The sequence below is a fragment of the Caloenas nicobarica genome, chromosome 23 (assembly GCF_036013445.1).
Source record: "Caloenas nicobarica isolate bCalNic1 chromosome 23, bCalNic1.hap1, whole genome shotgun sequence".
NCBI lineage: Eukaryota > Metazoa > Chordata > Aves > Columbiformes > Columbidae > Caloenas > Caloenas nicobarica.
In genome coordinates this window covers 4700798-4727814 of record NC_088267.1, presented here as the reverse complement: position 1 = coordinate 4727814, position 27017 = coordinate 4700798, and the positions used below count along the sequence as shown (strand labels likewise).

Below are 27017 nucleotides of genomic sequence, written 5' to 3'. Positions count from 1 at the left end.
AGGCTGTTTGGCTCGAGCTGACGTCCTCTGTAGTTGGATCTGTTCTGTGACCTGTCTCCGTCACACCGACCTTGAATGTTTTCCACAGCATGCGATGCTCTGCAGGTGCTGTAAATTCCTTCTGTTCAATGATTTCACTCCAGCAAGCTGCTTATCAGGCACTCTTTTGAAAACTGTGTTCATATTTCATACACACAATTATTCAGCAACTATAAAAGGGGAAAATTCCTATTTATAGCACAAGGACCAGCATCAAATAGGACACTGAATTCTCACTGATAGAGGAAGTGACCTGTTCTCTAATGCAGCAATATTTCTGCTGAAAAGAAACAGCATCTTGGATGGGGGAGCGTTGAAAAACCCTGGGCCATCTCTTTCCATTAAAAATGTGTTGCAGTGCTGAAAATACAGTATCTGCCCTTTTCCCTCCTGATGAAACCATCTGTGAAAGAGAGATTGCAGAAAAACCTTTCACTGTGGATTTGTGGTTAGTAGTAATGAGTCTGCTGACTCCTGAATGTCTGGCTTGGAGCTGGTCTGAAATTTCTGATTGATACCTGATCTCTGACCTTGACCTGGGTGTGAGAAGTGACTGCAGAGTGCTGTGGGCAAGGAGCACAAACCCCTTATCTGTAGAGTTTGTACAATCACAGTGTGTGTGCACAGCCCTGAAAAAGGACATGTGGGGCCGAGGAACAAAAGAACTGACTGAGAGCAATGAAGGGAAGGGGTGGGAAGAGCTTGGGGACAGCACTGGGGACATGGATGACAACTGCAGAGAAGGTGAGTGCTTGTTTTGTGTGAGCCTGCTTCCCATCACTGCCTCTGCTCTCCCTTCCCTTCCAGGTATGTTGAGCCACGACTTCCCCCAACGCTGTACTGGTATCGCTGGCCTTTGCTTTTCACTGTTCCCCGTTGTCGCCCTGTCCTTCCCCTGGTCCCCAGGCTCTAGGAAGAGCTGCAGTGGGTGATACCAAGCCAGGAGGACCAGAGGATGGGATTCCCCCTCCTGTCGCTGTGGCAACCGTCGGGAGGGAAGCAGCTGTGGGGTGTGATCTGCGTGCAGGGTGTGATGCGGAGGCAGGGCTGCGCTGACATCACGCCGGGGAGGTGGCGCAGAGGGAAGGGGAGTGGGAAAGGAGAGCGAGGAGACTGCGGAGGGACAAGCGCTGCAGCGGGAGCGGGCTCCAGGGAGAGGTAAGAGATGCTCTGAGGGTGGTGGGTCAGGGTGGGACCCGTGAACGGCTGTGGGATCCGAATCTGCTTCAGCATCTGTCTGGCTGACGTGCTGCTGTGGGCTGGTGCTCGGGCAGCAGCAATATTATACAATGATTTAACAGCCTGGCACAGCAGGGCTTGGTTCTTGGACAGGGAGAGCAGGTCAGAACCTGGCAGCTGGTGCTGGAGCTGCAAATGTGTCCACCCAGGACACCAGTGTGTGTCACACTGTGCTGTGAAGAGCCACAAGTCCTTGAAATTGCAGGATGGGCTAAAGGGACTGGGGAGCAGCCCCAGTCCCTCTCTGGAGAAGGGAACTGGAGTTCCCTTTTGGGATTAGAGTACAAATCATTGATGAAATGAACCAGAAGTTTGCAGACTTGGTCCCTCTGAGCTGCATCAAGCTAAGAGGAGGCTGTAAGCTGGGCTGGTGCACTGGAACTGAGCCCAGCAGTGTGTATTTGGGGTGAGAATCCTAAACTGCACATCTCCAGCAGCCCAAACACTTACCCTGCCTGTGCAGGAAGGAATAGTCGTGGAGAAGGCAGTCAGGTGCACTCTTATAGCCGTGAGCTCTCCGGATGTGGGTCCTGGGGATCTGCAGACCTGAAAGGCAAAATAACAAAGTCCTTGAAATTGCCCTGGATGTCATATTGCCTTTTAGCAGAACGGTTGCATAATGGGATCCGATCCGCTAGCGGAGAGAGAACAAGGGGTGACGGTCACCTCTGTGCCCTGCGGCATCCCAGCGCTACCTACATGCTGTGCTGGCCCACGGCCCTGGGCTGAATTTCTTCTCTTCCTAATCCAAAAGCTGGGCTCATTTTTTAACGCTTGAACAAGCTGGTGGGTTTACAGCTCCAGTTCCATGGCAGGGGGGTGTGTGGACTCTACACCTACACGCAGGCTGAGCAGCAGGGCCCTGCAGTACGTTAGCAAACTAGAAAGTGAGTTCATTAGCACCCGCTCAGCCTGCGCTAACCTTTTGCCGTCAGGATTCTCACTGTGTATCTGTCTGAGGGAAATACCTCTGGGGTCAGCACCCCATGGCTGGTAACTCGTGCAGGTGTCAGAAACCAGTACTGGGGTGGAGATGGAAGAAGCACAAAGCAGAAACTCAGCAGGGCTGAAGAAACCTTGTTTGAAATCCAAGAACAGGGAGAGGCCAATGCTCCTGTCACAACCGTTTTGTTGAAATAATTTCACAACTTTCACATGTCATTTAAAGGGCTGGGGGCAGCAGAGGGGCCACGGAGAAATGCGACCAGGAACGCCTGGGTGAATGAGAGAGCAGAATTGCAATAAGGAACATGAATATGCTTTAATTAGGGAAGGCCATTGCTGTGAGATGCACAATCCTCCCCGCACGAAGGCACAGCTGCTGGGTCTATAGGGAGCACTTGGGAGTGGCCCGGGATGGCCAAACTGCTGCTTATTTGATGGTAACTTTGCAAACAGCACCAGCTTGTGCTGCTGGGGGGCATGTCTGTGGGAGCAGTGGCTCTGAGGCTTTCAGGAGCAGGCTGTGGCAGTGTCACCCAGGCGGCTGTGTGATTAGCCGCGCTTGGTGCCTCTGACGTGGGCAGGCAGGGGAGGAGAAGACCCGCGAGCAGCTCTTGGTGCCACACAGAGCAGCTAGGGCTGCTTCTAAGGCTGCTTCTAAGGCATGTTTCAAGTTGATTTTTTTTCAAGGTTATTCAAAATTTCAGGAGGCGGGGGGAGTGGCACCAAGACCTCCTACAAGCAAAAGGCCACATCAACCCTCCTAGTCCTTGACCTTCTCCACTGTTCAGCCAGCTATCCTCGCCATTCCCCCTGTACTTGCCTACACTGCAGAAGGGATGATCATGTGAATATTACACAGCCTGGAATCTGCACATCAGCTGAGGCAGCTGAGTCTCTGACGTGCTCCCAGTCCCTTCACACGATCCCATTTCACAGCTGCACTGAATTACCTGCGCATTTGGTCCCTGCCATAAGCTATACGAGACCTCTTTGTGGCACTTCTTTTGCCCAGAATACACTGAACGGGACCTTGTGCTCTGCTGGGTGTTGGTTCCCAGCCTGTAACACACTTTCCTGGGAAAAGAGCAGTGGACCCGTGGTCCCCTGCAGAGCCCTGAGGCGGCAGGAGGAGCTGCCCTTGTCCCAGTATCCAGGGAGGGCCCCGGCAGCTGAGCCAGGTCCTGTGGGACATTTTAATCCTTCTTATTCCATAGTCAATCTTGGCCGTGACTCCACTGCGGTGAATGTTTTCCAGTTCCTTTGGCAGGGGTGCTCACAGGCACCTACCTTGTGTTTGTTTTCACCCTTTATCTGGTACCACTGGGTGCAGGCAGGGCAGTAGCTGAGTGGGCTGGTGTGTTCCCAGTCCTGCCTGGGCCACCCTGAAGTCCCTTCTGTCCTCTGTCTCAAGCCAGGCTGAAATTTCCTTCTGCTGAGGTAGCTGTCTGTTTAATAGCTGAGGTTACTTGAGTAATCAATAGCTCCCTGGTTCCTAACAGAAATATTATCCCTTCGGCCAAATCAGCATTTCTATCTTGGTTATAAACCCGGCCTTAACTCTCAGCTCTGGGGAGATCTAGGTGCATTCCTGACTTCCCTGCGCAGAACCCTGCTCCTTTTCTTCCTGCCAGCATTGCTTTTTCTCTCTGAGGTTAAGCAAGAAGAGCTGGAAGCACAGGGAGAAATTGCTGGAGCTGTTTGACTCTCTTTGGTCTCAGCCCCTCTCTTGGCTCTGCCGCAACAGCTCCTTGTCTGTGCTTGCTGCTCTAAGGACGGGATCAATGGGATCCTCATGGCCAAGGGCACTGCTGAGATAAATCCATGGGATCTAGGAGAACTTGGCTCAGCCATTGCCAGCAGAAGAAAAATTGTTCCCATCACACAGCAGGACCTGTGTCCCAGAGAACCGGGGCTGGAAGACAAAGTGCTCATAGGAAGGTTCCATAGCTGCAAATAAACTTTCCTCTCAAACAGGCAAAGGCACTGACTCCCCGGAGCTGGATTTCCACCGGTTCCATCCCAGCAGCCAAAGGCTGGGCTGTGGCTCTGGGCTCCAGTTTCCTCTGCCTGAAGGAGGCCACAGGGTTTGTTCTGCTGCTGGGGCAGTTGAAACACCCTCATTGTGCATTTTTAGCATCTCTGCACATCTCTGTTATTTCCAAACCAGAAAAGGTCACAGAGACCCAAGAGAAACCCACTTCCCTCCTTCACTGGAACTCCTCTTTCTGCCTCGCACATGCTTTTGTTGCCATCTCTTGCATGCCAAAGGCAGGAACAAACACTGAGGTTTGGCAGGGCTCAGAGCCTTGGCTGCTCGGATGGGAAAGAGGCGTTCTTGGTCCTCAGCCCGGGGACAGGGCTCTGCTCCACATCCACTGCCAGCTTCTCCAGCTGCAATTTTGGTGCTCATCCCATGCTCATCCCTACGTGCCTGGGGGTGGGCAGCACCCCTGGGTGCTGGGCTGTGAATCCTGCAAGGAGATCCACGGAAAGTGGGTGGGAATAGCTGGAGCAGGACTCGGAGCTACGTGAACCCCGGCACGTTGCTGTGGCTGAGCTGCACGTACAGTGGGAAGCGCAGGAGTCGGCGTTGCCTTGAGAGGCTTTTCCACAAATATTCATGGCAGAGGGAGGCCATGTAAAGCCAGGCTGTCTCTGGTTTGTTTAAATAGGGCTGTTATTGCCAACAGTTGCCTCCTGAGAGACTGCAAGGCTTAGGTTAGGGAGGGATCCTGTCACTCCCAGACAGCCGGGAGGTACTTGGCAGCTCCCGCTGTTCCAGTGGCGGGCACTGGACTTTTCCTGGCACTCAGGAGAACTGGGATAGCAGCCTGGATGAGAGGCCAGGGCTGGACCGATGAGAGAAGGTCATAGCTGCTGTCTCCCTGCTAGAAGGATGCTATGGAGCAATGGCAGGGCCTGATTTCAGAGAAGTATTTAGGGTCTCAGCAAACACTGATTGCCCCAGAAACCTCCTACTCAATTTTCTGCTGTGCACAGTCCAGCCTCCTCAGACACTGCAGGGGTTAGTTTGCTTAACCACTGCCTAAAGCAACCCACAGATGAGATCGGTCCCAGAGAGGGAAGAGGGTTTCTCATGGTGGTGGAGGGGTGAGGAATTTCCTGGCTGTGGTAAAGGTGGGATCTGCTTGAAGAGAAGTTAGAGAGAATGGGCTTGTGGTCTTGGCATCAAGAAGGGGCAAGTCAGTGGCAAACCCTGGCAGAACAAACCCCAGATATGTTTCCATGCTGGCCCAGGAATGAAGGACGCACCAAACTACAGCTTCCCTCTCTCTCTGCCTTGTTCTGCTGCAGAGAGAAGAGAGCACTGGGGGAGCAGCCCTGGGCTGCACCAGGTGAGGGCAGGGGTTTGGCAACCGAGGGTCTGGCTGGGGAAAGGTCACATCTGAGACAAGGGAACCCTGAGCAAGCTCATTTTCAGAGTGAGACACACACATATTTCCCACCTGGTTAGTGCTGGCTCAGCCCTCTGGAAAATGACACAGGTTTTCCTTGCTGCAGGGCCAGGGGGCTGTGCTGGCAGCACCGTGCTGCTCCCCAGGCCCGGCCGCAGATGGGAGGTGCTGCTGGCAGAGTCCAGAATCACTCTTCTTTCCCCTTTTTCACATCTGGTGCTGGTTATGAAAATGGGAATGTTCCCCAGCCAGTTCTCGGCAGAAACTGCCCTTTCCAGGGCTGACTGCATGGGCTGTTTCTTCCTCTTCCAACCTCCTGACACTAGTCACGGGAAACACTGGGCAAAGCTTGGTGAAGACAGGAGCGGGACAGAAGGGCTTATTGCTCCTGGAAGCTGTGGGTATCCAAAGCTTAGCAAGATTTGCAAAGGGGTCAAGCATCTCTGTGGGCAGCAAAACTGTCCAGAAGTCACCACCGATTCCAGCTGTAGCAGGGTAGGAAACCCCGGGGTTCAGAGCTTAAGCCAGTTTCGAAAAGAAAAGAGCAGAACTAGCAGGAAAGGGAAATGACTCCACACCAGCTCGCTTGCACCATCCTTGCAGCAGCCAGCGCTGGCTACTCTGAGGACACACAAGTGGGTGGATTCGGCAGGTTGAGAGTTCCTCAGAAAGCCCAGATGCTGCAACTGAGCTAATTCAGAAAGAAGTTGTCTGGCTAAGGTCAGTCTGAATAACTCCTTCCACTCTCTCTTCCACTTCTGTTGTGTGGTGAGGCAGGAAGCTGAAAACTCCCCAGATAATTTGGGGAGCCCAGGCAGAGGTTGGTGAGCAGGCAACCCCCCTGGTTCTGAGTAACAGATGAGCATGTCAGCATCAACCCCCCCGTGCTCGGTTCCCTCCTTGGCTCTTAGAGCGCACACAGGCAAAATTTCCTTGCTCTTTTTTTCAGAGCTCAGGGAAAATTTCTGCCATGAGCGCTGAGTTAAATAAAAAGTTGGTAAATTCAGGAAGAAATGTGGCTTAGGTGCCAACCTTTGGAATTGCTTTGAGAGTTGGTTAAGTCAAAGGTGATAACAGGCTTGGAAATATCCTGATGGTTTTATGACCTTTAATAATGCCTGTACTTCTGTACCCAGACAAGGGTCACCAGAGTGCTCCAAGACATGTCCACATCCCCTTACGGGGATAACAAAAGAGTTGTCCTGTCCTGTTGTGATTACCATTGCTCAGTTTTTATAAAGCACAGGAATTACCCCAGGCCAGAGCAGGACGGCTGGAGCGCTGAGTACACCCCATGGCCTGTTGCCATGATCCCCACCTTGGGATGAGAACGAGCTCTGTGCTACAGCACTTCTGGGGGTGCCAAGGTGCCGTTGTGGAAACTTTGCCTCCGAAACAGCGTGTTACTCAGGAGAAAAAAGTACCGCATCTGTGTCCTCAGGACCAGCCGCAGGGTTTAAGCCCCAGACTGATGTTCTCCAGGATGGTCCTGAAGAGACCTGAGAGGTTCAGATCACAGATGCCTGTGATGGCATTGATCTCCTGGCAAGTGAGGGAGTGGGGACCTGTGACAGCAGGTCCCCCTGGTGCCCAGTTCCCTGGAGCCTTCTCCCATCAGCAGGTCGCTGCAAGCAGCGGATTATACCCTGGCGACATGCAAGCCCCAAAACTGCAGTGCCTGCTCCACTACACAGCAAAATAGGTCGTGCATCAGCAAATGAAAAAGGACAGATGGTGTCTGCTAATACAGCTTAGTTTACGGCCTGTAGGATTAATTCACTAGTTGTCATGTCTGCAGAAAATAGGAAATGGGTGGGTCGGGTTGAGGAAATGTGTGGGGTGCCCAGCCCTACCTGTGTTTGTAGGATGCAGCAGTGGGAAAGGATGTCAGAGATGCTGGGAGGTTTTGAGATGCTGCTGAAGGGCTGCCAGGGTCTCTTCAGGGCTCTGGGCACTGCAGTTAATGCCCCGTACCAAGCCCTCCCGGCCAGCTCTGGTTCCCACACTCCCACTGCAAAGGTCAGCACGGTAGGGAGGAAGATGCTGAGCTGTGCAGGGGTCCCCAGCAGAGACAAGGCCACTGTTTGTGGTCTGTGTGCCAACAACAGGTCTGCAGGAGAAGCACACAGCCTCCCGTCCTGCGCCAGCCACAGGACAGCTCCAGTTCAGCCTTTTGAACTCCCGAGCACCCACATGTCTGTGAGAATGAGACAGAAAGCTGAGGCAGAAGCCTCAGGTCTTTTCAGTGCCTTCGCTGTGACACACTGTTCTCCTTTCCTGGAAATCAGGCCAGTGCCTCGCTCTGTTCTCCTTGCAGAAATCGAGCCCTGTGCCAGTGCTCTAACTTCTCCGCGTCTGCTCTCTGAGGGTGAAACGAACCCTTCCTCAGTCTTTCACAAACGCTCCTCCTGAAGATTTCACCTTGATCTTTGCTGTCTCTGCTGCAGCCGGGTTTACTCACATCCTATGAGATGCTGAGCATCCTGAGAAACAGCTGCCATCAGGGAGCGAGGAGAGAGGAGCCTCCAGAGCCAGCGTGAGGTTCCTGCCTTGTTGTGCCTCTTGCTGGTGGCACCTGGTTTTCCCCAGTGAGCCTCTGGCCACCACCAGCCCAGCACAGCGTGTCTGCTGCTGGCAGAAGCGTTTGTCACCCCCACCTTCTTCTAGCCACAACCAGCTGTCACAGGCACCGGGGTTTTCTCCAGCGTCTAATTTGCCTGTGTTTATGCCAACGCCAAAGACATAATTGTCTGTTTAACAGCCCAGGTGAGGAGGGAGTTTGGCTGCTTCCTCGTAGGGGTCAGAGCAGCACTTTCCCGACAGCAGCACCACACTGTGCTAAACCTTCCGTGTTACAAAACCCCTTTATCAAGGATAGCAGGTCACCAGGGAGAGTGAACCTAGAGCTGGTGTCATTGTTACGTCTGTCCCCCAAGCTGTACAGTCAGTGTGCAGTGCAGCAGGTGTATAGAGAAATCAGAACAGCCTGTGCTTTTATTACAAAAGGAAATGCTGCTTCTGTAGAGGGGAAAAGCATGTCAGATTACTATTATACACAATTGCTTAACGCTCCCTACCTTTACATCATTGCTGAAGTAGATGGCTGTTATCTCCAAGTCCCTGTTCAGGTTCTCCTTTCAACGCACAAGTGCCAGCGACGGGACCGAGCCCACGGCCCTCCTGGCTGGCTGAGCCCTGGAGGAGACAGGATGGTGAGTTCTGTGGGCATGCAAACCTCCAAGTTCTTCCCCCTCAAAACTCTCCCCACCTCCCACCTCTTTTATCAGCTGCTGACAAGATTTGCCATGTGTGTAGGCGGCTCCCAAGCTTACAAGATGATTCCCCGCTTCCCCCACCTCCATCCTTGAGAGTGTTCAGGATTTCGGGGCGGGGGAGCACGGCATTCTTCTGTCTGCAGGCCTGTTCTGCAAAGGACGCGGTGCTTTCAGAGAGCTCCATGTGGTAACTCTCTCCCAGGGTTTCACACAACAGCATCTTCCCCAGAAAGTCACAGCAGGGAGTGGAAGATTGTTGTGCTGTGCGTGTGGGTGTTAGGAGGGAGCAGAGTGGGATGGAGGGGAGAGGAGGTGCAACCGCAGACTGAACCAGAACAATCCTCTCGGAAGAGCCCTGAATTTCTGATCACAGAGATCCCATCTCCTGCCTTTTCCTCTTCATTTAAAAGAATGTCAGTCCTTGTTAAGTCCAGCAGAGGAAAAAAAGGAGTGAAGCAGAGTCACCTCTCCCTTCCCTGAACACATCTCACAGGATGCCGAGAGACAAAGAGAACATGAACTAACGAGCTCAACCCAGAAAATGTGTGCAGATTGCACACTGGGGAGAGCCCTCCCCAGCCACGGGTGCCTTCCCTGGAGAGACACAAACGCCCACTAATGACATCTCCATCTGAGAAACGATCAGAGTGCTTGTCATTACAAACCAGCGCTTCCCCGGGGCCCTGCCAGAAAATGACCCCAATGAGCTTCGGTTCTTGAATACGCAGCTGCTCCCTCCTGAATGCAAATGTCCCTCACCGCAGAGCTCAGAGCTCTTGGGGTTAAGCTTCGCTGAACCCCTGACAGACCAAGCCTGGTTCCCTGCTCTGCACACAGGGCAGAGCCCTGAGAGGAGGAATTCAGGGAGGAATTAATGCTCCTGGCACAACTCTTCAGGGCAGGGAGCCGGGACAAGACCCCCCCTGCACCTTTGAGAGGCTTACAAGGATCTTTGTGCTCCTCGGGTCTATCTGTCCCTCTCACCTTCATCTAGATGCTGTGACTATGGCAACCTCTCAGGTTTGTTTGCAAGGTGTCACAGCACGGACCCGGCTGAGCCCCGTGGTGGGTTCTCAGGGGACAGACCCCTGGAACTGTCACCTGTGTTTTGGTGCTGGGGAACCCTGGTGCATCTGGAGCCTTTTCACAGCCCCGGTTGTCCCACCCCAGCAGGGCCAAAGGTCTCAACCTGCCCAGCGAGACTGGATCTGAGTCATTCCAGAGTGTCCTTGTTCTGCAGCAAGGAAGAATTCCTGATATAAAGCTGTTCCCCTCCTTCTCCCATTTTATCCTGTCCGTGGCTATTTCAGAAAGCAGCAACATGAGCTGGATTTTCTCTAAACTCCATCTGCTCTCAAACATGGCCTGTGACCCAAGAATAACTGCCCATCCCTGCCTGGGTAAAGAGGGAGAAACCCCAAGGAGACGCAGGTATTTTAGAGAAAACAAGTCTATTCCCAGGAGGGTTCACACCTCGGCGCCAGAATCACCTGGAGGTTTCAGGCAGCTTGAACTTTTACGTGTGCCAAAATAGCTGTTTTGACATCTCCCTGTGTCCTGTGGGCCAGGGACAAGGGTGACAGGCAGTTTTTTACCATATCTGTGCTGCCCGGGCAACCAGGAAAGGAGGGGCGGGCAAACGGGATACAGCAGGAGCTGGAATTTCTATTTTATCGGCTGCAAAGCAAAGCTGGCTCGCCTGCCTGCCCGCACCCCACTGCAGCAATATTCCTGGCCACGGCACACCCCAGTCCCTCCGTGCAAATCCTCCCAGGCTGAGAGCGGAGTTTCACAATCCCTTCCCAGCAGCCGGCCTCTGCTTTCACTCTCTGAATTACCAAGGGGAGTTTTCATTGCATCACCAGAAAGCTCTTCCTCCTTGAAGTCAGTGACAAGCATTGTCACCCTGGGGGTTTTTGGGGTGTGGGTGGCCGGGGTATTTCTCTGGAAAGTGGCCCCGTGCCTCCCAAAAGCAGATTCAGCCCCCGGCCGCTCCGTCCGGGCTGGGAACGGCACTGGGCAGCACGAGTTGGCTCCAACTGGTGCCAGGACAAAGGACGCCCCGCGCTGCTGCTGGAAGCCATCCTGGGAGATACGGCATTTTCAGGTGGTTTTACAAATCGCCTGTGCCAAATCCTGCCCCGATTTAAGCAGCGGGGTCGGAAGTCAGCAGTCTTCCAGCTTTCTGCCAATGTAAGCAAGAGCAAATTTGCCTGGCGGAGCTGGGATTTGTGGAGCGGTTCACTGAAGCGTTTGAATTCCCCCTGTACGCCCCCCCTTCTATTGTTTTTGTTTGTTTGCTTTTTGTTTCTCTTTTCAAATATCTCTCAGTCAAACGGTCAGACTGGTGACGGTTTCCCTGCAGCCCCAGGGAGGGGCTGAGCTGATGTCACTCCCAATCTAGTGACCTTCCAACCAGCCTCTTTCCTCCCCTCCCTGGCAGCCCATTTCCGTGCCCTCTCTTTCCCAGTCCCAGCTCCTGGCTGGGCTTTTTCTGTTGTGCTTTTTTTCAGTTTGAATCAAAACAAACCACTGGGTTCAAACTGCTCCCTAGTCAGGAACACGCTGAGCCGGAGCCTCTGCTCCTGGCAAGGGCTACGGAAACTCACCACAGAGAAACACCTCGGCTACAGAGAACTTGTTTTCGAGTAGATGGTATGTCTGGACCACGGCAGGGTCAGGACGGTTAGAAGTCTCTGAGCTCCTTAAAAGCACCGAATTCCCTTAAACATACAAAGGCTGGCAAGAGGTCTGCACAGCTCAGGAGCAGGGAAGACGGCTCTGAAGTCAGCGTGAGCCTCTCGGGTTTACCCCGGCCTCCCCCAGCCCCTGTTTGTATCACGATTCCTCGTATAAGGGAACGAAGAGTCATTTCTGCCCCATCAGCACGTCGCGAGCTGATGCCTTTCCCAGGGACTCCAGATGGTTTTGCTCTCTGTCTGTGCCTGCACCACTGGTAATTCAGGCCTGTCTCACATTAGCTTTTTTGAGATGAAACCTTCCCACAATTAGTTACAGTCTGTGCTCTTGTGCTGCAAAGGACGTAGGGCTGAGCTGTCAGAGCTCTGTTCCACACACAAGTTCTGTTCAGGTTTCTCTATTTCAATCAGGAGTGTGATTTTTCTAGTGAAATCATCAAACCAAGACAGTCTCTGCTACAGATGGGTAGCGACAGCCATTAAAAGATGCCTCATACTTGACCCATCTCAGACAGGAACAGCTAATTTCAATATAATCTTGTTTTACTCTCCTTTCTTCTCTGGCCTTTCCACTGGTGAAATGGGGAGAGGATCCTTTCATGTGCCAGTGCGCCCCACATCAGAAGCATCAGAAAATTGCTGAGCATCTTCGCTCCTGCCCATGACCAGCCAGGGACCAGAGCTCAGCGACTCACATCACGCAGGGGCAACTCCACAGCCGTCCTGGCAGCATCCCCGCCTCTCTTGGAGCAGAATTGTTTGGCTCTCTTTCTAAATTAGCTCATTACTAACAAGGTTCTTGATCCCAGGTGGGAATTTAATACTCTAAGCGTGGTCCAAAACTTCCAGCTGGGCCAAAGCCACGTGTGTTGTGGTCAGAATGCAGCAGAGGTGAGGGGAGAGCTGAGAAACATCTGGGGAACAGAAGCTCTAGGGAAGGACTCGGGTGCAGCAGGCGCCTTGGATAAGCACTGAGCAAGGGTGTACAGCAGGTATAGAATTAATGAAGAAAATCACAGGGAAGGTGACAGGAGAGCTGAAGGTATTAAGAGAGGAAGAAGCTTCATTTCTCTGCTCTTCCGCAGGTGATTTACTCCCTCTGTGCTTTCATTCACCCATCCATCAAATGGGGAAGCGTCATTATCTCAGCTGCAGACAGGCACGGGGTCTTTGCCTGCAGCAAGTCAGGCAGCGTGAGCACCGAAACCCAGGTGCTTTCAACTGTCAGCCTGGGCTCAGTTCACTAAACCTCCATCTCCATCCCAGAGGCACCAAACAGGGCCCTCAGCAGCCGGGAAGGAGCCTGGTAATAACAATGCAAAAAGGCTTTGCTGACAGAAATGCTTTCAGGAATGGCAGTAGCTGGGAGACAGCGACGAAGCCACACTTGTCACACAAATAACCACGGCCTGTCCAGTCAGAAGCTGACAGCCCACAGGGAACGCAGCCCCTTCTGTGCCGACTTGAGATGCACTTCACAGACACAGCAGATCTTTCTGCTTCGCCTCCCCTGAATAATAAGAGGCAACATCCTTCCCGTTGGCTTATCAAGGCTGGCAGAGCCCTGTGGGCACAGGGGAACCCTACAAGGAAGCGGAGGCTTTTAAATTTCTGCATGGCTGCAGTAAAAATGTGGGTTGTAGTTTCACGGCCTCTGTATGAAAGAGGCCAAACCCTGTGCTTGGGGAAGAGCCCTTGAGTGAGTGAGTCTCCACATGACCTTCCATAAATACCATAAAGAAGGGTGATGCGGCGAGAGACAAGGTGCCCCAGCAGAATGAATGAATTTAGAAGGGGCTCCTGTAGTTATAGGTCCCTCTCTCCAACAAGAAACATGTTAAAAACCAAACTGCCCCCGCCCCCATGTCCCCAGGAGAGCTCCAGGCCCTTTCACAACCCATATCAGCATCAGGTCTGGGATGGGGTGAAGCCTCTGGCTGGGTCAGGCCTCTCCAACAAGAAACATGTTAAAAACCAAACTGCCCCGGCCCCCTGTCCCCAGGAGAGCTCCAGGCCCTTTCACAACCCATATCAGCATCAGGCCTGGGATGGGGTGAAGCCTCTGGCTGGGTCAGGCCGCCACGGCTCACCTGGCGGGCAGCGATGCTTCCGGTGAGCCCCGCAGGCCTGGTGGGCGCTGAGGGGAGACAAGGCCCGGAGGGGCTGCAGGCCAGGGGACTGAGGGGAGGCACAGCGCTACCCCGCTGCCCCACACCGGTAAAGTACTTCAGAGCCACCTGGGCCACCGCTGCGGCAGGACAGCGATGGGGACAGCGACACCCGCCACCAAGGCCCACTGGCTCCGGGCCTACCTGAGGGCGCTGCCCGTAACTAAAATGGCGGCGCCGGCGGCCGCGCCCGCTGACGCACGGGGCGTGGCGGGGCGTGGCGCCTGCGCAGTGGGCGGGGCGGGCGCGGTGCCGCACTCACTCGGCCCCGGGGCCGCTGTCGTTGCAGCTGCTAGTGGGACGCGGTGCCCGGAGCCTCCGGAACGAGCCTCCCCCCGGTCGCCATGGGCTCCGAGCGGGATTCCGAGTCGCCGCGCTCCTCCTCCATTCATTCGGCCGCCGCCAAGTGCCCGAAGCCCGGCCGCCGCCGCCGCCTCTCCTTCCAGAGCGTCTTCTCCGCCGCCGCCGCCTCCGCCGCGGGCGGCCGCCGCCGCGCCAAGGCCGAGCCGCCTCCCGCCGCCCCGCCGCCGCCTCCCGCCGCCCCGCCGGCCCCGCCGCCTCCCCCGCCGCCGCCTCCGCCGCCCCCCGAGGAAGCTCCGGTGGTCCCGGAGGGCGGCGGCGAAGAGGAGCTGGAGTGCCCGCTGTGCCTGGTGCGGCAACCGGCGGAGAACGCCCCGCGGCTGCTGTCGTGCCCGCACCGGTCGTGCGGGGCCTGCCTGCGGCAGTACCTGCGGATCGAGATCACCGAGTCCCGGGTCAACATCTGCTGCCCCGAGTGCAGCGAGCGCCTCAACCCCGCCGACATCCGCCGCCTCCTCCGCGACTCCCCGCACCTTGTCGCCAAGTACGAGGAGTTCATGCTCCGCCGCTGCCTCGCCGCCGACCCCGACTGCCGCTGGTGCCCGGCCCCCGACTGCGGGTGAGTGTGGGGGGACGCGGTGTCCCGGGGGTGCTGCCCTGAGCGTCTGGGACAGCCTGGGGAGGGGGGGGCCCACTGTCCCCATGGGATGCTGCCCGATCTATGGGGACAGTCTGGGGACGGGGGGACCCACTGTCCCCATGGGATGCTGCCCGATCTACGGGGACAGTCTGGGGATGGGGGGACCCACTGTCCCCACGGGATGCTGCCCGATCTACGGGGACAGTCTGGGGACGGGGGGACCCACTGTCCCCATGGGATGCTGCCCAATCTATGGGGACAGTCTGGGGATGGGGGGATCTGCTGTCCCCATGGGACGCTGCCCGATCTACGGTGATAGTCTAGGGATGGGGGGACCCACTGTCCCCATGGGATGCTGCCCGATCTATGGGGACAGTCTAGGGATGGGGGAACCCACTGTCCCCATGGGATGCTGCCCGATCTATGGGGACAGCCTGGGGATGGGGGGACCTGCTGTCCCCATAGGGTGCTGCTCCATCTATCCACCCTGGGATGGCTCAGGGAATGGAGACCTCAACACTAGTGGGGTGCTGCCCATCCCCAGCATGTCCTGGGACAGCTGGGGATGGCATCTCAGCTGGGACGGTCCTGGACCAACTGTCCCCATGGGATGCTGCTTGTCCCAGCAGGTCCTGGGGATGGCATCGCACCTGCTGCCCTGCTGGGGTGCTGCTTGTCCCCACCTGGGTCCTAGGACAGCACAGGGAGAGGCAGCTCATCCCCAGTGAGGTGCTGCTGCTGATACACACTTCTGGTCCTACCGCATCCCATGAAGAGCCCTCACTGCAGGTGTTCCTTGCTTACTTGTCAGCAGTCTCTTCAGGACAGCTGATGCACCTTGGGTACCAAAATGACACTTTATCTGTCCCTACTGCCTTGATAAAGCACCAGGATTTGACCCTGACAACTGTGGAAACACAGAAAAATTGGCTATGAGTGACACAACTTGAAGGGGGTTTTAGCTGAGCCATTGTTTCCCTAATTTAAAAGAAAGCTTTTTTTCTGCACAAATGGGAAGTGTGGAGTTTCCCGGCTGTGCGTGTCGCTGCGAGCCCTGGGGACCGTGCAGGGGGACACCCTGCAGCTTCCATGGTGGGGAAGAAGGAACCGTAAACGGTCACTTTTTCCCAGTGAGGATGTGAATGCATGCCGCAGAGGAGTGATGTTGACTCACTATCCACTGCCTAAGTGAGGAGACGTCTGTCTGTCCAGAAGTCAGCCCAGCCAAGCTGGATGACTTTATAGTTATCTGCATGTTGCTTTCATTTTCTCTTCTCTTTTCCTTCAAATGAACTCTGTTTGGTTTCTATTTGAGCGTTAAGCCAAAGCTGCCTGGAAAAGGGCTTTGTTCGGGAAACTTAGAGAAGTGCTGTGAAGTTTAGCTAGAACTTGGCTTGGATTGCAGTTCTGGGTAGCGAGAACATGAAAGGAAAGTCTGACCCAGTAGTCAGAATGGAAAGCATGGTGGGAGGGTTATGAAGACTTAATCAGAGCCCTGTAATAGCCTTCCTATGCAAATCGGTGAACCTGGCTCAGGTTACCCATTTCACGCCTTTGAGCATCGCTGTAAAAGGGCTTGTTTCTTCAGAGGGCGATGTTAATAGTGAACAACAGCTTTGCTCCTTTCTGAAGCAAAATTGAGTGCTAGACCTTGATATTTCAGTAGTGTTGGGGATACGATCAGAGAGATAGAGCAGGTTATGCCGCCCACAGAGCAACACCAGAGAGGATGCCCCTGCTGTTAACCAGCTAGAGAAAATCCGGTTCCTGCTCACCGAATCTCAGCCCTTTGGCTGCTGTAGTATTTTCCTGTGCTCAGGATAAGGTGTAAATGCAGCGTAGGTCACCCAGGCTGGCTGTTTGGAAGGAGACAGCCCGGAGGGTGTTGTCTCTTTGACAGTAACCCAGCCTGATCCGACGGTGGCTTTGGGGGGTTTGGGCAGACTGGTGTCATGCACAGCGTTTTGTGCAAGCAAAGGCCTCCTGCCTGGTCTGCTTATTCGCAAGGTGAGCACGGGCATCCTCCTCTGAGCAAGGAGTGACCCGGCTGTGGAAATAGGGCGGCTTTACCGGACCGGTGCTGCTGGTGTGTCCATAGCCCGGGAACAAAGGCTGTTGGAATCAGCCCTCCAGCGGGGAGAGGAATTAATCACCCTCTTCATTCTTCCCAGTGAGCTGCTGTGCTTCTGTCGAGTCGGGGTATGAATTATTTACAGCAGGCTTTCCCACCGTAGTAGCGCCGGCGTACGGAGGGGGAGTAGGGCTGGGGACATGGCGATGCTGGGCGCTGGATGTCACTTCTGGCAGCCGAAACCCTGGGTGTGTGGCACGCAGCATCCTGTGCCTTCCCGCGTACCGCAGTCTTTCGTAAATGAAAAACCTCGGGGAGGAGGAGGAGGAGGAGGAGGACCAGCACAACACTGATGCGTGTTGCCATGGAAACACCGGTCAATCGGTGCGCCATCAGTCGCAATACGAATCGTTTTCTATGTTTGCAGCTGCTTTTTTTTTTTTTTTTCCTTTTTCTCCCTGCTACAATCAGGTGGCACCGCTGTTTAGCGTTTGTCACACTGCATCTCTCCTAGAAGCTTGGGAGAATGACAGAAGCTTCAAAGAAAAGGAGCTGTGTAGGATGAGCTTGGTGAATGAGCCTGGAGGCAACTGGGGAGGCTCTGCCTCCCTCCGAGCAGCCGGGGAGGGATGGAGGCAGCTCAGGGCCATCCGAGGAGTTGGCTGGAAATGATGCCGTGCGATTCCTGGGGTCTTGGGAAGACACTGTCCTTGCTACATGGGGAAAAGTCAGAGTTTCCCTTTTAATCTGCTGGGGTTGAGCCTGGAAGCGGCTGTTTCATGCAGTGACATGTCCGAGGTCGGGTGAAGAGGGGGCACGTGTTGGCTGTCCAGATCCTGCCGTGGCTAATCCTTGGCACATCATTTCTTTCTAGTTGACCTTGTCTTTGGAGATGTGTTATTTTTTTTCTCCTGTTAGACAATCATGTAGTTTGTTTCCCCGCAGCTGTGGGCTTGTCCATTATATTTGTCATTTCAGCTCTAGAAATAAAATATTAACAGTGATGATTTTTTTCATAGGATTTGCTCAAGTGTTTAGAAAACCCTAAATCTCTAGCGAGGGGTTAATTTGGAGCATGGCATTATATTACACTGAGCTTTCCTAGGACGCTGTTATGGTTTGAAACAGCAGCATGTCACAACACAGCAGGTCACATAAAGTGGGGTTTTTTGGGGGTGGTTGTTTGGTTTTTTGGTTTGGTTTGGGTTTTTTTCTTCGCCAGGCGTAGGTCTTCGGCTGTATGATCCCAACAGGGTAAGGATGCTCAGCAGGATCTTCCCTAGGCAAGATGTGGAGGAGTCCACACGGGTGAATTTTGTCCCTCCCAACCCCCAGCCTGTCTGAATCCCCTTTTTCCTCCGATCTTGGTTTCACGTGCAGGAGTGCGCAGCCATCGATGCAGGCGGAGACCCCGTCATCGTGCCTCTTGGCGCAGAGATGTTGTTTCTTTGGCGATTTGTGCCGTACCCTGGCAGGATGAAGTTGCTCAAACTCCCACGGGATATGAATCATTGTGGTGTGACACATTCAGCGGTTCTCACGCCGCTGCCTCTGAGAAGAGGCGATACAACTCGAGCTACACAGGCTCTAAATATAAAACCCCAAATAGGAGTTATTCTCCTCTGACCACTAACAAAAATACTGAGGATGAAAGACAAGAATACCCTTTGCCACGCTGGTGTCGCAGAACTGGAAGGCGCTTCTGGAATTGCTCGGTTCAGCCCCTGCCAGTGAAAATAATCTCATCCTAGATGACTATAAGTCAGCTTTGCTATAGTGATGATTGGTGGTGCTGCTTAGGTTTTTGTGTACACAACACACTTCCTTCTGGAAGCATCACGCTACTATCGGAAAAAGCGAGCTGGCTGAACCTGGCCTCCCTGTCTTGCACATTCCATTGGTTTTACTCGAGTTTTGGCTTATTCTGGAGGCAGAGCGTTAATCTTCACTGCTCTTTAAAAAAGGAAATTCAGTGGAGATCAACAAGATCTTCTTGAGATTCCTGCACATGGAAACCTCCGATCCACTCTTTTAGAATCATTCAGTTGATAGAAGTGCCCAGGACAGCCTCACACTCCTCCTAGACTCCTTCTCCACCCATATGCCTGTCCTCAGGGTGCGTGTTTAGCCACAGGTGCCTGGAAAGAGCCGCCTGAGCCTGTCCCGGGAGCCTGGATTGGCAGAAACAGCGACCTGTTCGCAGGGCGTAATGGGCAGGACGAATCTGGTCTGTGTGAACTGACAGTGAGAACCGCTGGCAGTTATTGAGGGGAGAATTCAATATTGTGAGCCGTGTGTAGAAAAGGTTATCTTCCCCAACTAACCCAATTAGCAGTACTTAATTTTGGGCGCTGCAGTGGAAGCCACAGGACTGGAGAGGGCAGGAATTTGTCTTGTGTGCACAGATGGCGATCAGAAATAAGATGAAAGAAATGGGATGGGAGAGGGGGGCTGACTGCCTGCTCCACAGTCCTGCAACATTGCTGCAGGCTCCAGGGCTAAAAACAGGTGTTAGGGGTTAGAAAACTTCCTTAACAGCACCTGTTAGGGAATAAAATCTTCCTTAACCACGTGTGTTGCTTGGTGTAGTCTGAGATTTCACTGCAGTAACTCTTCAACCAGCTGCTTTGAGCAGCTCCTGTGCCACCCCCCGGGCAGGCTGAATTAAAAGGATCACCCAACCGTTGCTCAGTAACTTTTGTCTTTTTCCTAATCCACCTGTTTTTTTTTTTCCTTCCCCAGTTACGCGGTTATCGCCTACGGCTGCGCCAGCTGCCCCAAGCTGACCTGCGAGCGGGAGGGCTGCCAGACCGAGTTCTGCTACCACTGCAAACAGATATGGCACCCCAACCAGACCTGCGACATGGCCCGGCAGCAGCGGGCGCAGACCCTCCGCGTGCGGACCAAGCACACGTCGGGCCTCAGCTACGGACAGGAGTCCGGGCCGGGTAGGGATTCGCATCCTTTTTGGTTAATCGGTGCTGTAGTTATGGCTGTGAAGCTGAGAAAGAGCCACCTGTGTGTAAAACAAACCCCTTCCCATCCAAGCAGTGAATTGCTGCCTGGCTCAGCCCAGGGTCTCCAGCAGCCGCAGGTGAGAATGGCTGTGAAATTCAGTCTCATTTCCCCTTCTCATGTGCATTAGAACAAATCCGGTGGGCTCCTCCGAGAATGCAAACCAGATTCAGTAGGTGACGATGTGCTTTGGGTCCTTCGCATCACGGCAGCTCCCCCATCCGCCCCAGCGAGGCTTGTGGCTCTTTTGATCTTGGATGTTCTCGCTTTGTTTAGATCAACCCTGAGCGAACTGGCACTTTTTACCCTCGTGACTTCAAGTTTGCCAGCTGCGGCAGTAAAACGTGGCATTCATGGCTAGCTGAGCGTGGGGAGCTTCGCTCTGGGTTTTAGTAATGTCCAATACAGAAGAAATGCCAACCCACAGAGTCCTATGCTGACTCGTAGGAGCTGCTGTGTCTACCCAGTTAGTCGTCATTAAAAATAACTGTATTGACTCTGGAAACGGGCAGTAAGGCCATTTCATAAAGTCCCACCCTACCCCCAAACAAAACACTCTGCTTTTCCTTCAATGTCAGGAGTTTAAATGTTAAAACACTTATTTAGAATGGAGCTGGCATGGTTCAGAGGTGGCTTAGTGGTGAGTCGAGGTTCCACGTGCCCCAGTTAGAGGGTCCTGATAATGGACAGTGCAGATACTACCGCAGCCTGTGGTACAAAACAGCAAGGAAAAAATCGTTTGTGAGCTTTTTGTCATCCTTTTAAAGGAGATCCCTGCCAGAAAGATCTTAGCACTCAGCCACGGAAAGGGAGGCTCTCGAAACGGTGGTTTTTCCCCACCCCGTTCTTGCTGGATTTAATACAGTGATTAATAAGGTGCGAGCTGGTCTCAGCAGCTGGATTTCATATTGCTGAGCGTTGCAGAAGCTGCCAGCAAAGCCCCGAACCGCTGCGCAGCCGTTGCACAACCGCAATCACATGGCGCTTGAATTAGGGAAGAGATGAAGGAACCTTCTCCTGCTTTGCCGGCAGCAAACCAGGACCGGGCAGCCCTCGCACTGGGTGCCCGTGTGTGGTTGCAGACCCTGCTCCCCTTTTAGCTGCTTTGGAGGGCCAGGTTTGGAGTTTCTCCGATGCCGCCTTCTCCCAATTGTTCTGTCGTTCTTGGCCCATGAATCACCTCGGTGGAGCAATTTAGTAATGGTTCGTTCTTGCGCTGTTGCCTTGGTTAGCGCAGGGCAGGTATGACTTGTTTCCAGCATTTAAGCACGTTCTGGAACACATCCCATTCAAGGCCAGAATAAGCTTTTTAAAGGGACTGTTGTTCTCAATCCCTGCTGTCCAGGCAAATGGCTTTGAGATCTGTCTCATCAATATTATCTCCTCACTCTGAAGATAAACTAAAGCCACAACCACCCCCACGTTATCTGTGATTAGCAGCGGTGTTCTGCCCGCGCAGAAAACGAGAGTTTCAGTCCATAACGAGATCCCCTGCGTTGATTCCTCATACTCACCGCAGAGGGTCCAACTCAGTCCCGTTTCCTCCCCGTAGCCGATGACATCAAGCCGTGCCCGCGCTGCAGCGCGTACATCATCAAGATGAACGACGGGAGCTGCAACCACATGACGTGCGCGGTGTGCGGCTGCGAGTTCTGCTGGCTCTGCATGAAGGAGATCTCGGACCTGCATTACCTCAGGTAACCGCGAGCTGCTCGGGGGCTGCTTGGAGGAGTTTGGTTCGTGTCTTGGCCTTTTGTCCTCCTGCTTCTCCAATCGGTCAGTCCAGTTGTCGTCTTTCTGACCCAAAGGTCTGAACTTTCTGCCCACGTGAGAGTGTGAGGGTGTTCGTCCACACCAAGAAAAGCTCCTCCTGATACAACTGGGCTTGAGAGCTCTTGGAATGCTGAATATTAAACACAGGCCTGGTGGTGTGCTAATCACCTTCTTAGCCATCTAATCTTGTAGAATGGTCTGAGTTGGAAGGGAACCACAAGGATCATTGAGTCCAACTCCTGTCCCCGCTTTGTCCCCCTGTTTTGACAACCCCAAAATTCACACCACGTGTCCGAGAGTGTTGTCCAAACGCATCTTGAATATTGTCAGGCTTGGGGCCATGACACCTCCCTGGGGAGCCTGTCCCACAGCTCCAGCACCCTCTGGGTGAAGAACCTTTTCCTAATGTCCAACCTGAACCTCCCCTAGCACGTCTTCCTTCCATTCCCTTGGGAATGATGGGGAGGAAAAAAGAGGAGAAACCTTTTTTGCGTTGTCTCCCGCTTCCTAAGTTTTGGGTTCTGTTCATGTGGAGGCTGAACTTGGGGTTCTCAGGAGCACTTAGGAATTGCTGTGGTGTTAATGTCATTTTTTCCCTTCCATGAAGCCCCTCTGGCTGTACATTCTGGGGCAAAAAGCCATGGAGTCGTAAAAAGAAGATTCTCTGGCAGCTGGGCACGTTGATCGGTGCTCCTGTAGGCATTTCCCTCATTGCTGGCATTGCCATCCCCGCTATGGTCATTGGCATCCCGGTGTATGTCGGGAGGAAGGTAAGTGTGGAGAGCACAAGCTGAGGGATCTGGGGCTTTTGGGGCGTTCTCTGTACTCGAGGCATCTCACCCAAAATGTGGAGTTGATGCGAAGGGTGGATCTTGTCATAGAACCAAAATTCAATTGTTTCTTCTAAAGCTTGCCTTATCTTTTGGGCTTTGTGTGGGGAGAGGGAAGGTGGTGGCTGATAGCTCTCCAGGCTGAAGTTCTCTCAAAAATGCGTTTTGCATTGTGCTTGTGCTGCTGCCTTGAACCAGCAGAACCCAAGGAGAAACCTGGTCCTTTTTTAACACATCCTGTAATGATGGGCTCTGTGGGACAGCAGCTGGACCCTGAACATCACCCTTTGCCTTACATAAGTCGCTTGTGTTTTGATGCTGCCCTGCTGCCCTGTGATGCTGTTGTGTGTCTGTGCTGATAAAGAGGCATCAAGAGGGAAGAAATAACATGTCAGGACTGTATTTGCAGCTGCTTCTTTTTCTTAAACACAGACCCACCTGCTAGACCTGATCTGTGCTCAAGATGAGGTTCTTCACAGGCTAACCCAGCTGACAAGGCTGTAAAATCACAAGTTTGCTAGTGTTTTCTGCCGGTGTTTGCTTGTGGCCAGGCTCTGTTCTCACCTGGTGCTTTTCCTCTCTCAGATCCACAGCAGGTACGAGGGAAAGAAAACCTCTAAGCACAAGAGGAACTTGGCCATTACTGGTGGTGTCACCTTGTCAGTCATCGCCTCTCCCGTCATCGCTGCTGTCAGTGTTGGTAAGTGGGCCCAGCCCCGTTTTCCTTCCACAACAGAGAGTCCCTACCCCAAAGAGACCTTTCCGTCTGCCCCACACAGCTCAGCCTTAAGCTCCTCTTAACTCAGCGCGTCCTCCTCTCCAGGTATCGGCGTCCCCATCATGCTGGCCTACGTCTACGGCGTTGTGCCCATCTCGCTGTGCCGGGGCGGTGGCTGCGGGGTCAGCACCGCCAATGGAAAGGGTGTGAAAATCGAGTTTGATGAAGACGATGGACCGATCACGGGTAATGTGGTAACTGGTGAAGGGCAGGGGGTGAAGCAAGGTGCCGTAACTGCCTCTTGTAATGAAACAGTAGTGGGGTCTTAAAATGTCCCAAATCTGAACGTCTCTCTTTCCCTGGGTTTGGCTAGAAGCACTTGTTTGCTTCAGTCTTGTGCTGGTAATCAGCTGTGGGCAAAATCTCAGTTCTTCCTCGCCCTGGATGAGGCAGAGGGTCAGTCTGAGCCTGCCCCCCACCAGCTCCATCGCAGCCACCCCGTTTTCCCGTGCTGATCCCTATCCCTGTGCCGTTCCTCCCCGCAGTGGCCGACGCCTGGCGAGCCCTGAAGAACCCCAGCATCGGCGAAAGCAGCATCGAGGGCTTGACCAGCGTGCTGAGCACCAGCGGCAGCCCCACCGACGGGCTCAGCGTCATGCAGGGCAACTACAGCGAGACGGCCAGCTTCGCCGCGCTCTCGGGGGGCACCCTGAGCGGCGGGGTCCTCTCGGGGGGCAAGGGCAAGTACAGTAGGTAAGTGAGCTGGTGGACACGAAAACAAAGGAGAGGCTCCCAAAGCCGGTGTTGGTTGAGCACGGTTATTTTGGGGAGCAATTCAGGACTGTCAGTGATGCTTCTTAGACTTGGGAGTCACATCCTGGTGTTTTTACTTCTCGGTCTGTTGTACAGCGTGTTTCAAAAAGATGGAGCCGGTTTGAGAAACTATTATCTCGATGTTGTCTGTACAGCAGGTGGAGGGAACATAGGGCATGTATGAAAAGGTTACTAAAACTTGCTAAGTCATTCAACCGTTTGTAAATTTTTGTGTAATTGTAAGACATTGCCACGGTGAAATGTACTGCTTTGAAACTGGGTCCATCTTTTTGAAACGCCCTGTAGAATAACCAGTCCCAGCAGAGCAGGCTGCTTCTGGAGTCAGTGCTGGGCCGGTTCTTGTAAGGAGGACAAAAGATAAACAAGTTTCTGTCCCTCCTGAGCTCCTTGAAACTGCGGAGCCGATGCTTCAGGTTAATTGGGAACAATGCAGAGGTGCCTGCCTGGCCTGCTTAGAGATCTTCCAGTCCCCTTGTCCCAGCCTCCGGGTTTTGAGGTTTCCTTTTCCCCGCTGGCCTGTATGAAGCAGGATCATTGCTTTCCAAGAGGTTACACTGCAGTTTTCCTCTCAGCCTGCCTGTGACTCACTTTGCTGAGTAATTAGAGATACGTGTCAATACGGCAGCCGGGATATAATCGCGGCTCTGCGCTGGTTCTGTGAAAGTCGGTTCTTCGCAGGAATTGCGTGAGTCGTCATAGATGTAAACACTACCCTCGTCATTGAAAACAGAACGGGTTTACCTAAACAGAGCCAAAAATGAGACTGAATAAGAGGAACCATTGGGGTTAAGCTCTGTCGTGCTGAGCTGGGCTGGCACAGAGGGTCTCTTGCCTTCCCGTGATGAACAGTGAGTGGTTGATGCCCCTCGGGGACCATCTATGGCATTTCTGAGGAATCAATCTTCGTCTTTCCTACAGGCTGGAAGTTCAGGCAGATGTCCAGAAGGAGATTTTCCCCAAAGACTCGGTCAGCTTGGGGGCTATCAGTGACAACGGCAGCACTCGAGCCATGGCTGGTTCCATCATCAGCTCCTACAACCCCCAGGACAGGTAGGAGGGACACGCGATGGTGAGAAGAGTGTTGGGAGCGGGTGTCCTGGAAAAATCTGTGCTCTGTTCAACGCCTCCAGGGATGGTGACTCCAGCACTGCCCTGGGCAGCCTGTTCCAATGCCCCACAGCCCTTTCCGGGAAGAAATTGTTCCAAATATCCAACTTAAACCTTCCCTGGCACAACTTGAGGCCATTTCCTCTCATTCTATCTCTTCTGCTTGGGAGAAGACACCAATCCCCCCCCCATGCTTCAACCTCCTTTCACATGGTTGCTCACATCTGGGAAACATAACCCTCCCAGTACAGTGATGCAGTGCCCAGTGGTGACCCAGTCCAACCCAGTAACCGTACCCAGTAACACAAGGGTGCTTGTTTTTGCAGGGAGTGCAATAACATGGAGATCCAGGTGGACATCGAAGCCAAACCGAGTCACTACCAGCTGGCCAGTGGCAGCAGCACAGAGGACTCTCTGCACGTCCACACCCAAATGGCAGAGAATGAGGAAGAGGAGGAGGAGGAGGAGGAAGAGGATGGCGACCAGGAGCAAACGTGCAAACACCAAAGCTGTGAGCAAAAGGACTGCGTTACCAGCAAAACCTGGGACATCACCCTGGCCCAGCCTGAGAGCATACGGAGCGACCTGGAGAGCTCTGACAGCCAGTCGGACGACGTGCCCGACATTACCTCGGACGAATGCGACTCCCCCCACTCTCAGACTGCGGCCGCCTGCCCCCAGACCCCCAAAACTCGAGGTGCTGAGAGCCCAAGTGCCCACCTGAGCCACTGTGCCCAAGCTGAGGGCTGCAGGCTGGACGAAATGATCAAACTGGAGTGCATCGAAGCCCGAGTATGAAGTGGCCTCCTGCTGCAAAGCACACTCGCTGTCATCGCATCTTTTTTGGGGCAGGGTCGTGTCCGTGTTGGCTTCTGTTTCGCCGTCCTCCAGCTGGCTCCCCAGCCTTGCCTCGGGGAGCTGCTGTTTCTTACGTGACAAAAAAAGGAAGAGAAAAAAAAAAAAATCCCCGCTGCCCTTTTTTTTGTTTTAATTTATTGGTTCAAGCTCTGTGAGGTGTGTAAGAGTGTAAATATGTACGTGTGTCTGTATGTCTGCAACTATCCTAAGGGACTATTTGAATAAAGACTCTGGTTGTCATTCGACTCGCATCCAGCTCATCCTTTCCAAAGATGAACGGCAAAATCCTCTAGCTGCTTTTGCCCTTTGCTCAAGCGTTTGCAGACGCTGCCGTAGCCCAAGGTGTGGGGAAAATGGGACATTATCTCCTCTTTTCCCTCTGGAAAGCGCAGGTCCTGTCTGTGGTGGCAATGGGGACGGTGCACGTGCTGTAGCAGAGAGGTCTCTTCTCCCCGTCCCCGTGCAGCAGGGCTGTGTGCAGGGTAAAAGGGGAAGGATGGGGACAAACGCTGTGCTGAGCCCAAGTCCCAGCACTGCTGGGCGTGCGGGATCCAAGGAGGCTGAGGGCTGGACTGGGGCTCAGGTGGGTATTAGGGACACGTGTCTCTGAGCCTCCACCTGGACCAAGCCCAGTCCTGGGAGCCTGCACTGATGTGCCTGTAATTAAATTGTTGCTGCTGCAAATGAGCTTTGTGGGGAGCATCGCTTGGCAAGGGTCTCCCCCGAGTGAGGGAGGGCTCCCCAAAGCGGTGCGAGCAGAGCTGCGCTGCTGTCCCACAGCCCCCTCCGCAAGCCCTTGTCCCCAGCTTTTGCTCTCTCGCTATCCGTGACTTCCCTGGAAGCTTCGTCAGGGCGATTGTCACCAAACTGGCTCCTCTGAGTCACCTTCTGGGGAGTCGGCACCCTCTGACCTCTCTGTTTTTCCCTCTCTGCAGGTGGATCCCCGGTACCTGACGATGTGGCCCAACCTGAGTGTGCTGGGGAGGTGAGATGATGGGGGTGGACGGGGAAGGGGATGAGGCAGCATGGTGTGGTGGATCGGCACGGTGTGGCACGGGGTCCCACGGCACAGCCATACTTGGCATCAAGG

The 27017-nt window shown here is 53.9% G+C and overlaps 1 protein-coding gene across 1 annotated transcript; it reads left to right on the top strand.

Moving 5' to 3' along the window:
• The first annotated feature begins 1132 nt into the window (after positions 1 to 1132).
• RNF19B (ring finger protein 19B) lies at positions 1133 to 26151 on the top strand. The gene is made up of 10 exons (XM_065650510.1): positions 1133 to 1197; positions 14071 to 14700; positions 19535 to 19740; positions 21360 to 21504; positions 22188 to 22350; positions 22996 to 23110; positions 23234 to 23374; positions 23674 to 23881; positions 24881 to 25012; positions 25396 to 26151. Exons 2-10 carry the CDS (start codon positions 14126 to 14128, stop codon positions 25865 to 25867), a joined length of 2157 nt encoding a protein of 718 aa, XP_065506582.1. The 5' UTR covers positions 1133 to 1197; positions 14071 to 14125; the 3' UTR covers positions 25868 to 26151.
• Positions 26152 to 27017: the final 866 nt, after the last annotated feature.